At 35.9% G+C, this 12509-nt stretch overlaps 1 protein-coding gene across 3 annotated transcripts; it reads right to left on the minus strand.

Moving 5' to 3' along the window:
• Window positions 1-1177: 1177 nt before the first annotated feature.
• Izumo3 (IZUMO family member 3) lies at window positions 1178-4232 on the minus strand. 3 transcript variants are annotated; one of them, XM_090329115.1, is made up of 7 exons: window positions 3769-4232; window positions 3549-3623; window positions 3339-3428; window positions 3109-3126; window positions 2409-2489; window positions 1632-1705; window positions 1178-1337 (listed from the first exon to the last, which is right to left on the minus strand). In XM_090329115.1, exons 1-7 carry the CDS (start codon window positions 3998-4000, stop codon window positions 1257-1259), a joined length of 651 nt encoding a protein of 216 aa, XP_090185241.1. In that variant the 5' UTR covers window positions 4001-4232; the 3' UTR covers window positions 1178-1256. The 3 variants fall into 3 exon arrangements, with proteins under 3 accessions (XP_090185241.1, XP_090185239.1, XP_090185240.1); XM_090329113.1 differs by having other exon boundaries at window positions 1615-1705; XM_090329114.1 differs by lacking the exon at window positions 3549-3623 and having other exon boundaries at window positions 1615-1705.
• Between the last annotated feature and the right edge of the window lie 8277 nt (window positions 4233-12509).

Consider the following 12509-nt stretch of genomic DNA (forward strand, 5'->3'; position numbering starts at 1 on the left):
CAGAACTGGCAACAAAGGTGGGGGGAGGGGAACAAAATGATAATAGTTGAACTTAACAGTTAAATAGGCAAGTGTTTTATTCCAGTTTTTGTTATGCACTAGCTATGTAATCTAGTGTGAATACTTATAATCAACCTACTTTTTAAAACTGATCTTTACAACTTGGGAGGAGGTGGAGGGAGGGAAAGTGGGAGAAAAATATGGTAAAGAGTAACTGTTTGAAAAATAATGTACTCACTACCTCATGAATGTAACTCTAACCCCTTTATATATCGCCATTGACAATAAAATTTAAAAATATAATAAAATAAAGAGAAATGATTCCCCACCAAAAAAAATCTTATCTCTGTTCATCTATGGTAGCTATATACATATGGCTTTCAATACAATCAGATGGCTTTAATAGGTATAGGTCACCCACTAAAGGTTTGTTGCAACCTAGGCGAATTGAATATTATTCAATGATAGGTATTAATTTCTGTGATAAATGTTACAATATTACTCACAAGGTTGTTTGAAGAATTCATTTACCTATAACATGAAAAGCACTACTTGGAGTTTTGTGCATACAAATATATTCAATGGAAACAACAAGAATGATCAAATTTAATATCTGACTTGCACAAATAGTAATAGATTGCTACAACAGAAAGCAAATACAAATATTTCAATAAATGAAATTGTCAACCAGGTCTTTTTGTGTACAATTGTGTGACAGTGTAGGCCTTGAAGGCAGGGTCTCAGCAGCAAATGAATAGGACAAGTTTAGAAATTCAAGACCCGTATTTTGGATTTTTTTCCAAGTAAGTATATGTGATATAAAAATTATTCACACGTATAAATATGCAAACAATAACAAGGCAAAGATAGAAATAAAAACCAGCATTAGAAACATAAAAGTTTATAATTATAGTCACTGATGGGAATTACTAACAATGTGTTCATTATTATCATGTACTTTTGTGTGTACTGCAAAAGAATAGTGTTACTTTCTGTACAATTTGGGGTAAATCATTTGTCATTTCATTGCATCCATTGCCACAAGGTATCAGCAAGGATCTTCAGTAGAGAAATTCCAAGTTCTATTTCAATTTAAAAATGATATGACTTTATGAACACACATGTTCAAGTCCCAGTTTTCAACACTGAGTCAACTTGTGAAAGGATAGGAAAGACCTTCAGTGCAAGTGTGTCTTTATATCTTGTATTCATTCCTTTTCTTTTCTTCCTCCTTATCAGCCATTCCCACTAATTCTTCAAGTTTCTTTTCCAAGTATTTCTTTAGTGTCCTTCGAATGGTCTTCATTTTCCTCCGGTGAGTGACACAAAAATAGAATCTACAGAAAAAAAAAAGGTAACATAGGCATCAATGTCTTTCCTACTCTATTGTACAATATTTCCTCCCCCTGTGGATACCTTTCTTCCATTTTCTTATGTGACAACATATCCCATCAAACTTCATTCATTTCATTCACTTCATTGCTGTAAATATCATAGCTCAGATTTTGGAATGACTTCTTTTCCCCCTTTCTCATTTGCTTAAGAGGAAATCTGAGCAATATTTGTACAAAGACTTGTTTGACCCAGTGTTTACTTGCAGGGAGAAAAACTCACAGTAACACTGCACTTGCCAATAGTCCAGCTTCTGTAAACAGTGTCAGAAAGAGTACAATTTCTCGATTCTCAACCTTCTTTAAATCATCATCTGGAAAAAGAAAACATACAAAAGTGAGGTTTGGAGAAGAAAAATAGTCGCTCTAGATCCATATGCAGGATAGAGTCTTAATTTCAGGTTTCCCTTTTCATTATTTTATTAATCTCATACTTTTATTCTGGGTTTACTATTGTTGGACTCCTCGATTCTGCCAAACCCTTTGCCCTGGTTTTCCATAGACTAATAACTTCTCTATATCTAGTCCAGCCTTTTCATTTCTTAGCCATTTAATTGGCCCAGTGCTAAATTATTCATTACAGTATCATTTTGTGTGTGTGTGTGTGTGTGTGTGTGTGTGTGTGTGTGTTTCAGTACTGGGGCTCACTCAATTTTTCCTCAGCTTCTTCACTCACAGATGAGGCTTTGCTACTTGAGCCATGTCTCCACTTCTGGCTTTTTGCCAGTTAAAAGGAGTCCTAAGCTCCTCAAATATGTCTGTCCATTTCGGCTTTGAACCGTAATTCTAAGCCATGTGAGTAGTTGGAATTATACCAATGAGCCATTGGTGTCTGGCTCATTCTGATATCAATTCTGATTAACTCTAGTTTTTTTTTTCTTGTAACATTGCCATGGGCTACATAGTAATCTGAAGTACTTGGTGAATAAATGAATACATAACCTAATCATTGATCTAGACCCCTCAAACAGTAACACTGAATTATATGTTAAATTGCCACATTAGACTGTACATCACCTCCACAATATTCTCCTCTGAAGCACGGGGAAGACATACGAAGACATGTCCAACAATCAAGTATGGGACCTTCAGTTACAGCTGATAAAAGAAAAGCAATCCAAAAAGAGTTGTAGCAAGGCTCTACCCCTAATGTATGGACTAGACCTCTACTACTGCTAGGAGTCTCGAAAGTGCTATTTATATTGCTTTAATTTCCTTATTTTCCTAATTATCAAGTTCCTTCAAATGTCATAACCTATAAATTAAATCGAATCTCTAAGGAAGAAGTGGGAAAATTGGTACTTTAGCTTTTAATGGGTTAATAGGTGTGTATAAGACTTCCCAAGCTTAGGGTTCAGGAGGTTGACCTAGTGGTAGACTGCTTGCCTAGCATAAAGGATTCGATTCCTCTGTACCACATACATAGAAAAAGCCAAAAGTGGTGCTGTGGCTTGAGTGGTAGAGCTTTAGCCTTGAAGAAAGCCCAAACACAGTGCCCAGGCCCTGAGCTCAAGCCCAGGACTGGCAAAAAAAAAAAAAAAAAAGGTTTCCTAAGCTAAATTTTGTAATAAGTTACACTAAAAATTTTCCCGTGTGATCAAAGCTCTAGGGATTGGATCCTTATTATAATGAATGGGCGAAATAAGCTATAGACAGAACTAGGGAAGTGGGGAAGAATGGGACCAAAACCTCAAGGAAACAAGTGCGTTGTACTCACTGCAATCTTCTGAACAAGCTAAAAGAGAATGAGAAAGGGCTGATGAGTTTAGAACCCATTCAAGGCTTACCATATTTATATCCCATTAATATTTGCTTCCCCATTCCGTTCCAGCTACCCCTCCACCCACATTAAATGACTTTCATTTCCACACTCCTTCTTTCTCTCACCCACTGCTTTCTATTCCCATCTCATTATCTCAGGGTTGTTAGATAGAAATATTACATTACCAACTTCAGAAAAGGCCGTTAATTTTTCTGCCAGTTTAGATTCCAGCTCTTTGCGCATCTTGAGAAATTGGCCTTGATAGATAAAGACACCTAAAAAAAATGGGAGGATGTAGGACATTCGCGTGCCCTTTCTTTTCAGAATCTTTTGACAAATTTCGTCTACACTAGATTGGCCAAATACAAACTTCTGATAATGAAACAATACCCCACCTTTCCATGTTTCGTTGCCAATTTTATGAAATTCATCCTTCAGCCAGTTTCTCAAGTTGATGACTGCTTGAACAGCTGGAGAAGAAATGGAAAGGTATAGGGGGGGCCAAAAAACATCATATCTGTGGAAGATATTATGTGGCCCAGGGTGTTGTCTTCCCTGCCTCCCTTCTCCTTTTTAACCCTCCCAAACTCTCAGAGACTCCCAAACTGCCCTCACCCAGTACCCGAAGCATCTTGTTCCTGTGGACCACCTTGAAGCTTAAACGGGTGATCTCTTTAAATTGCCGTTCAAGCAGTTGAGTTCGATCAGGGACTTCTGTGGGTACCATCCTTGTTAGCATGGTCCTAATATCCTCTATGAATTTTGGGTCACAGTCCAAGCAGCCTTTGACCCCATGGAAGGTTACTAGGGACAGTGGCAGGAGCAGGAATAACCACAAGTCACCCATTTCCTTGACCCTATCCCCAACAACCGGTTGCCTTAGCAACTAGTTCACTTAGTTCCTTTTCCTTCAGAAATCCAGGTCTGTGAACTTTGTCCTGAGAGTCCTGACTCTACCCTTCCCTCCCTTTCCATCCCACTATTAGCGAATGTCATTTTCCCGAGGATCTTCAGTTGTTTTCTGAATTTATCCTTCATTCCATAGAGAGAGAACTGCCAGCTGGAGAGTAGTTAGCTTGTATTCTGAGTATAGAACTAGCAGAGAGAAAGAATCCTTGAACTCACAAAAGCAGTGTTCTGTGCAGGGAAATCATTCAAAAAGATGTCTTTTTGCCCAGTGCCACCAGCTCAGGAGGCAGATATATGAGGATTATGTTTTAAGATCAGTCTGGGCAGGAAAGTCCATAAGACTCTTATCTCCACTAACCACTAAAAAGCTGAACATGAAGGCTGGTATTCTGGCCTAGTGGTGGAGTGCCCGCCCAGCATGCATAAAGTCCTTAGTTCTAGTCCTCAGTACCACATAAACAGAAAAGCTGAAAGTGGCATTGTGGCTCAAGTGGCAAAGTGATAGCATTGAGCAAAAAATGTCCAAAGACAATGCTCAAGCTCTGAGTTCAAATCTGGCCTAGAAAAGAAAAAAAAAAGCTGAAAGTTTGGCTCAAGTGGTAGAGTTCTAGCCTGTCTCATAGAAGCTCAGCGATAGTACCCAAGCACTGAGTTCAAGCAGTAGGTCTAGCAACAAAAAATTAATTAACTAAAATATATATTTTTGATCTGTATATTTAGTATATTCTGTCCCTTCAAATAATCTGTCAACACAAAATCCCACAGAACCTTCAAGAAAGGTCAATCCAAACTATTGCCAATAAAGGAAAGAAAAGCCAAGACTATCTAGTTGGCTTAAGGTCACATTTCTTATCAGTAATAGTATTTCTGGGAATTAAGGAGTGATATGCAGTAATTAACTGATTAATTATTGGTTTAATCAGGTTACTTTGTGAGATGATTCTTCTAGAAATGTTTTATAACATTTTGATAACCTTTTAAGCATCTCAGCAACTAGAAATGAGCTAAAGACGATGCAGAGACAATAAAGTCTAGCAATATTAAGAATTTTTTAGTAGATGCATTCTGAAATACTGATGACAATATATCTTTAAAATTATCATTAAGTATTGTATAAAAGCACTGGCATTTAGCAAGGCAATTTATAAATATAGTATATCTTGATCAATTTCACCTCTTTCAACATTCTCACTGATCCTTCTCGTTCCTTTCTCTCACTCTATTTTACAATATAAACTGGATTTCCTCTGCATTTTCCTCTCCTCTTCTTCACTTGTTTATCCCGTTCCCCTTGACCCCATCCTACCCCTTTCAAGTACCCTTTTCCTAGTGTTTTATTATGCTGAACTTTGATTTTGCCTTTCTAAGGAATTACACTATCTGAGATCTCAGTCTTAAATGAAATCTAGCATACAAAGTTTGGCCAACACTCAAATTTCCTATGGGTTTCACAAGGCCAAATATGATAATGATAAGACAGTAGTTTTCCTTTTTTTCACAAACATATTTTAGTGGAAACCATCTTCTACTTGCTGATCACCTATGAGCTCTCAGTTACCAAGTGCTTGAGGTAATGTAACATCTCCCCATTTCTATTCCCTAGTTTTGAAAATAAGCAAAAAGGGATTAGAAGGTAAAGAATTAGGGGAAAAATATTCTTTAAAGAATTGTGAGAGGCTAGGAGTTTAGCCTAGTGGTAGAGTGCTTGCCTAGCATGCACGACGACCACGACCCAGGTTCGATTCCATGGTACCACATACATAGAAAAAAGCCGGAAGTGGTGCTGGTGCTGAGGCTCAAGTGGTAGAGCTGTAGCCTTGAGAAAGTCCAAGGACAGTGCTCAGGCCTTGAGCTCAAGCCTAGGACTGGCAAAAAAAAAAAAAGAATTGTGAACTAAGTTCTGCACTTAAATTACCAGATACAACTGGGCTTGAGAAATTGTGCGAATAATTTGTATTTTCTCCTGAATGAGATGTGAGATGAAATGTTCAGATAAAGTCTAGACTTTAAAATACGCAGAAGTCATTTTTCTTTGCATATCTGAAAGAAATATAAATAAATCTATGATCTTGCAAGTTAAAAACTTAATATTTTTTATTGCCAAAGGTGATACAAATAGTGAAGAAAACATGTAGGGTTGTAACACAAATTTACCTACCATCACATCCATGTCCTTTTCCAAATACCAAGTAAAATGAGAATAAGTGAATTTGAAGTTTCCTACTCATTGCCTTAGAAAGGATAGATAGCCTCAAGGGCACTATTTTTGTGAGAAAGAAAAGACACTTAGATTTTATTTATAAAAGTGGAGTCTATGATCCTAACAATTTTTAAATATTTTTCCTACACCAAGAAAATTTTTTTCCTTCTTCATAATAACTTGTATAGTCATGGTTTGATGGATATTTATATTGAACTATAATTTATGTTTAAATACTATAGTTTCTTTTAAATTTTACATAAAAACACAGACACTCATATTAATTCCCTTAAAAAATGCCAAGAGTGGGGGCCGGAAATTCTGTCCAGTGGTAGAGTGTTTGCCTAGCATGCACCCAGATTCAATTCATACGACATATGTACGACATACATAGAAAAGCCAAAAGTGGTGCTGTGGTTCAAGTCGCAGAGGGCTAGCCTTGAGGAAAAAGCTCAAGGACAGTGCTCAAGCCCTGAGTTCAAGCCCCAGGACAGGCAAAAAAAATATCAAGAGAGGCTAAGAGTTTGTCCTAGTGATAGCGTGCTTGCTTAGCATGCACAAAGATCCAGGTTTGGTTCCTCTCTGGAACTGGTGCTGTGGCTCAAGTGGTAGAGCTCTGGCCTTGAGAAAGCCCAAGGACAGTACGCAGGCCTTGAGCTCAAGCCTTGGACTGGCAAAAAAAAAAAAAAATACTGAGAGAAAAGTAAGAGGTCTCCTTTCCTTTCTTCAAAAAAAAAAAAAAAAAAGAGATAACTATAAAACCTACCAAAAATGGTTGCAAAATTTGAGCATGTGATCTAGTTTTTTTTACTTATACATGTGACCTTAATTAAATTCTTACGCTCAGAGCTTGGTACTGTAATTTTCTTTTTTGTGGTTTACATATTTATCATGCTAAAAATGACATGGGAAAATGTAACTGAACCAATAGTGTGAGGCAGGAAACTTTCAGTTCAAAAAAAGAAAAGATGATCATGTTGGGAAAGTTCATTATATGTGGTTCCTAGAAAAAGACAGAGATTTTCCATTACTCTGGGGCATTAGGTAGTACTACCTGACAACTATCTGAGATATAACTGAATTGGGAGTCTAATTCTCAACAGGGTAATGACAGAGACATATCTGATTTGTGTTAAATGTTCCCTCCCTCTTTTTTTCTGCCAGCATAATAACTGCTGTATATTCATTTCTCTATTAAGGAATGGTAAATCAGTTATCATATATTTAAACCAGGAAAGGACTTTGTGAAGGTATACATTCCATACATTAAGTTATTTTAGCATAAAATTGATTTACTGAAGTAGGTCCTGGAAGCTACCCCAAATTAGTTTTCTAAATAATAATGTAAACATTTTCAAGGAAATTTTTTTTCAGTTGCGCCTATTTATACATTTCTCCATAAATTCTCTGTGGAATTCTCTCATATGATTTAAGAAAAGACCTTGATGAAGTGTGCATTGACCACTTTTCATTAATGCCAAATTTAGTTCTACATCTGAAGGGCATCTTCAGTAAATTGGTCATACATTATCTCATTTGCAGTCTTAGTTTTATGAGCTCCCGTAAAGCAATTACCATATATACGTTTTACAATAAATGAGCAAATGAAGTGGATGCAAATAATATGGAAAAGTCAATAATTAATTTTAGATTTCCAAATATAACACAGACACTGGAGCTTTCTTTTCAAAAAAGACACTTTCTTTGTTAGGAATATGCAAGCATGTTAATTCATTACTGTGTGGTTTCTCTCTTTTTTTCCCAACGCTTGTCCAAGGCCTAATTTATGTGCAAGACTGAGAGCTGTTTAAACAGATAATATGCCTCCTTCGTGAGAAATACCACCCCTTTATGCTCCATTAAATTCAGCCATTGACTCTATAAGCTACCTACCAATTATTTCTTTCCAGAAACAGCAGCATATCATGTTTTTTCTTTTTCTTTTCCCCCCACAAAGGACAACAGACTATTTCAGGCTGTTATCAGTCTCCACATAGTGTATGGGACACTTGGGAGAAAATCATTGAGTTGTTACTTTAACAATTTCAAAATGCCACGTAAAGAAGAAATAAAAAGATATTTCTCTGATTGTAGAGCTTTTATAATTTTTTTTCAAAAATCCCAAGAATAGAAAGCCCCCTTAATTTAATCAATGATGTTCTGATGTTTGAAGCTGGGTCTGTGGATGAAGGTTCCTGGTTCACCTATGGTTTTCCCGATATTGTGTATGGAAAATCCTGCATAGTCAACTGCACAAAACATTGAATGAAACAGTGAATGAAAATGCTATGGAACTGCTTAAACAGGTTCTTTCACACACAACAGAATCATCATTTAATGCCAAATTAATGTGCAAATTGAAAAGTAAAGCTAGACAAGTATTCCATAACTCCAGCATAACATGATATAAGCTGAATCACAATGAATTATTTTGATAGGGATAAATCACTCTAAGTACATAAATGATCACAAAACTGCTTCTACTAATACTGACCCATGTATCAAAATCTAAGGATACTTAAAATTAGATGGTAATAATCAATTAAATTTTTTTATTTCATGTATGAAGTAAAAAGTATTTAAAGAATTTTAAACTCAAAAGTGTTTAAAGCCTAAACGTATTTAGAATTTACATATTTTTAGCCTTCTATTTATGCTTCACATTTAGGCCTTATCATTTGGCAGAAATCATACTAGATACCTCCTATCAATAGGAGGTTATCTAAATAAAAATATCCAGTAGAGTATGCAATCACAGAGGTGACGTTTTAATCTTGTGGTTTTCTTTCTCTATTTTAATGTGTTCTTTTGGTTTTTTTTCACCCAGACTTTGTTTTTATTGTGTAATCATTCACATCACTTAGATAGATAGATAGATAGATAGATAGATAGATAGATAGATAGATAGATAGATATGGCTCTAGCTCTCTCTAAATATATATATATATATATTTATGTGTGTGTGTGTGCGCGCGCGTGTGTGTGTGTGTGTGTGTGTGTGTGTGTGTGTGTGTGTGTGTGTGTGCGTGCGTGTGTAGGTCCTTTTTAAAAGGAACAATCTGGGCTGGGAGTTTGGCCTAGTGGCTAAAGTGCTTGCCTAGCATGCACGAAGACCTGGGTTCAATTCCTTGGTACCACATATATAGAAAAAAGCTGGAAGTGGTGCTGATGCTCAAGTGGCAGCGCTCTAGCCTTGAGAAAGCCCAAGGACAGTGCTCAGGCCCTGAGCTCAAGTCCAGGACTGGCAAAAAAAAAAAAAAAAGGAACAATCCTCTGGCTTCTGAATAGGTATTTTCCATTGATACACAGAGTGCTCCATTGAGCACAGAGTGAAGTAAAAGCCTAGAAGGGGCTTAAGCCAAGTAGTACATTTCATTCTTCCAAACTATATTAGTAATGGGTATGGAAGCCATTCACAGCCTGAGAGATCTGGCAAATATTAATGGAAGAATTTTTGAAAAGGATGTTTCCTTCTTCCTCAGAGGAAAACAGATTGTTCTCCCAGGACTTGATGATGCAAAAAATGTGAACAAAATGTGAATGTAGTACTGCACTTGCCAAGATTGTGTTGGAGATGGCCTTTAACTATGTATGGTTCATGAGAGGTGACTCTGGTCCAGTCTTGCACTTGGAGACATCAAATGGGTAGCCTGGAATAGAACACAGTAGAGTTGTTTATATTACAGTCTTTTATAGTATAAATGAGACTTTTTAATATCTCCTTTCTTTCCTTTTGCCTAATCTTTCAAGAGCCAGTGTACTAGTGTTAACACTAACATGAGTCAATGGTTAAGATCCCATGGTTGCCAAATGCCAATGGTTCATATCTGTAATTTTAGCTACGCAGAAGTGTGAGCTATGAAGATCATGGTTCAAGACTAGCAAGGATAGGAAAGTCAGTAAAAAAAACTGTGTGTCCAATTAACCATCAAAGAGCTGGAAATGGAATTGTGGAGTAGCAGGCATAAGTGAAATTTCTGAAGGACAAGTGCCTAATCAGTGAGTTCAAGTAGCAATCCTGACACACAAAAACGTGCATTATGTAGAAACATCAGTGGAGTGTCATCAAGACTGATGTCCTAATTCGAACTATAAATCAACTTTACTTGCAACTGAACATACCTCTGCAGTTTTCACCAGTCTGAGCAAATAACTTTCCCATAAAATAACTGTTTCATGGCCAATGTACACATTCATTGAAGATAGAATAATCTAAATTAGCATTACTTTAAAACTCTATTCTTAAATGCTAATTGAGATGATAGAAAAAGGGAATATGTGGTCTGCAGATCTTAACAGAGGAATGGATAGACTTGAATATGGAACTCTGCTTTTCAAGGTGCACCTGGGGGGCAGGTGCTTGGGGCTTGATACTTTAGGAAAGGCAGTTTAAATGTTGGAGACATGTGTTGTCTTGCAGAAGTAAAGGTTACATAGTTAAGCAAAATGTGGCTTTGACCTATGCAGTGAATCTAATAAGATCTTTCCCAGGAAAAATTATAGCACATATTACAGTAAAATAAGTATTGCCTAAGTAAAACTTATAAGGCACATCAACCTTTCTGTATTTATTACTAGCTACCAGTTAGTAAGTTGCAGAATTGAGACTAAACAGGTAGAAAATTCCAAAATAATAATGTGACCAAATTACAGTTTCTATTTTGGTATGATTATGTTGCAGAAGAGAGACACAATTCTATTGACAAAAATATTTTCTGTGATTTGTAATTGAATATATGTCTATCTAGCCATCATCTAGCTAGCTAGCTACTATCTATCATTTCACTGTATTCAATGTAAAACCTAAAGGAGATATATGTATATTATGATATAAGTAGATTATTTATGGACAAATACTGGTTCTCTTACAAGTGAATATTTATAGAAATATATTTCTTGTGAATTTGTCAATCATAATAGCTCTCAGCTGTTATTCTATCACCTCAGACATTAGGTTCATGGTTCAAATCCAGCCCAGGAGAAAAAGTCAGTGAAACTCTATCTCCAGTTAAACAGCAAAATATTATCATATCTATTTTATCATATATAAATATATGTATCTTTTAACATCCAGTATGCTATAGATTTATAGGCACATTTTAATTACCACAAATGAGGGAAACCATGGGTCTCACACACTTTTCTTTTTTTCATACATTTTTATTGTAATTAATAGAAGAGTTACATTAATTTCACCAGATAGAAGGTGCATTACTTTACATACATTGATACCCTTTCTCATATCTTCGTCCCCATTTTCCTCACCCCACCCCTGCCCCTCATCTTGTTTTCCTCCCTTCCCTATCTGACTTCAAATAACCAAATACGCATGTATATAATATATCAGATAACCAGGTGAAATACTTCAACAATATGAGATAGCCAAGGGACAGCAAAAGAGATGAGAGATAACATAGTACATTAAGGACAACAATCACTCATATGCACTCAATGAAAAAAAAATACAGTCTATCCTTAATATAATTTACAACATAATAATACATATGTTTCTTAAAAGAATTTTTGGAAATATTCTGATGTTTTATTTCCTAGCTTTATGGTACAGATAGATTATTTTCTCAAAATACAATGAGTTTAATTACATGTTAAATGGTTTTATAGAAAACAACTTACTACTGTAATTGCTTCACTCATTGGGCTGGCATTCCTCTAGTGTGTCTGACATGGTAGGCATTGAAATAGATGCTGAGAAAATATTAGTGAGTGAAAGCCTTTTCTTTCAATCTTGCAACCTAATTACACAGGAAATAAATAATTCAAATGAAAATAAGTCCTGAAACACAAGAACCAGGTTTTAGAACAGCACCATAACTTACTGACTAGAAGCAAAAAGTGATTTTTCTCATAATAGAAATGAATTTCCATTGAGATCTGAATAGTAACTAGAATTAAGGAATGTAAAGAAACGTTGACAGAATAGAGGAAGGGGTATGCACAAAGGCTCTGAAACAAAGGCATGTATGTTTAATTCAAGGACTTGTAAAAAGTTGATTGTGTCAAAGCAATCCAAAATAATGACATAGAGAGATAAAAGTCAATCAACATAAAATTCATTAACATTTGTAATCTCTGTTATCAGAACATGGTGATTGCATTAAAATCACTTAAGTAGTTATTGTAGGAACAGATTTTCTTGAAGAAGATCTGCAAAGTTACAACTTAGGAAACATATATGGATCCAATGTGTGTAAGGAAAGAAATAAGCTATTGAGCAATATTCAAGGTG

This window comes from Megascapheus bottae, chromosome 3, assembly GCF_031878675.1.
Source record: "Megascapheus bottae isolate mThoBot1 chromosome 3, mThoBot2.hap1, whole genome shotgun sequence".
In the NCBI taxonomy this organism is placed as follows: Eukaryota; Metazoa; Chordata; class Mammalia; order Rodentia; family Geomyidae; genus Megascapheus; species Megascapheus bottae.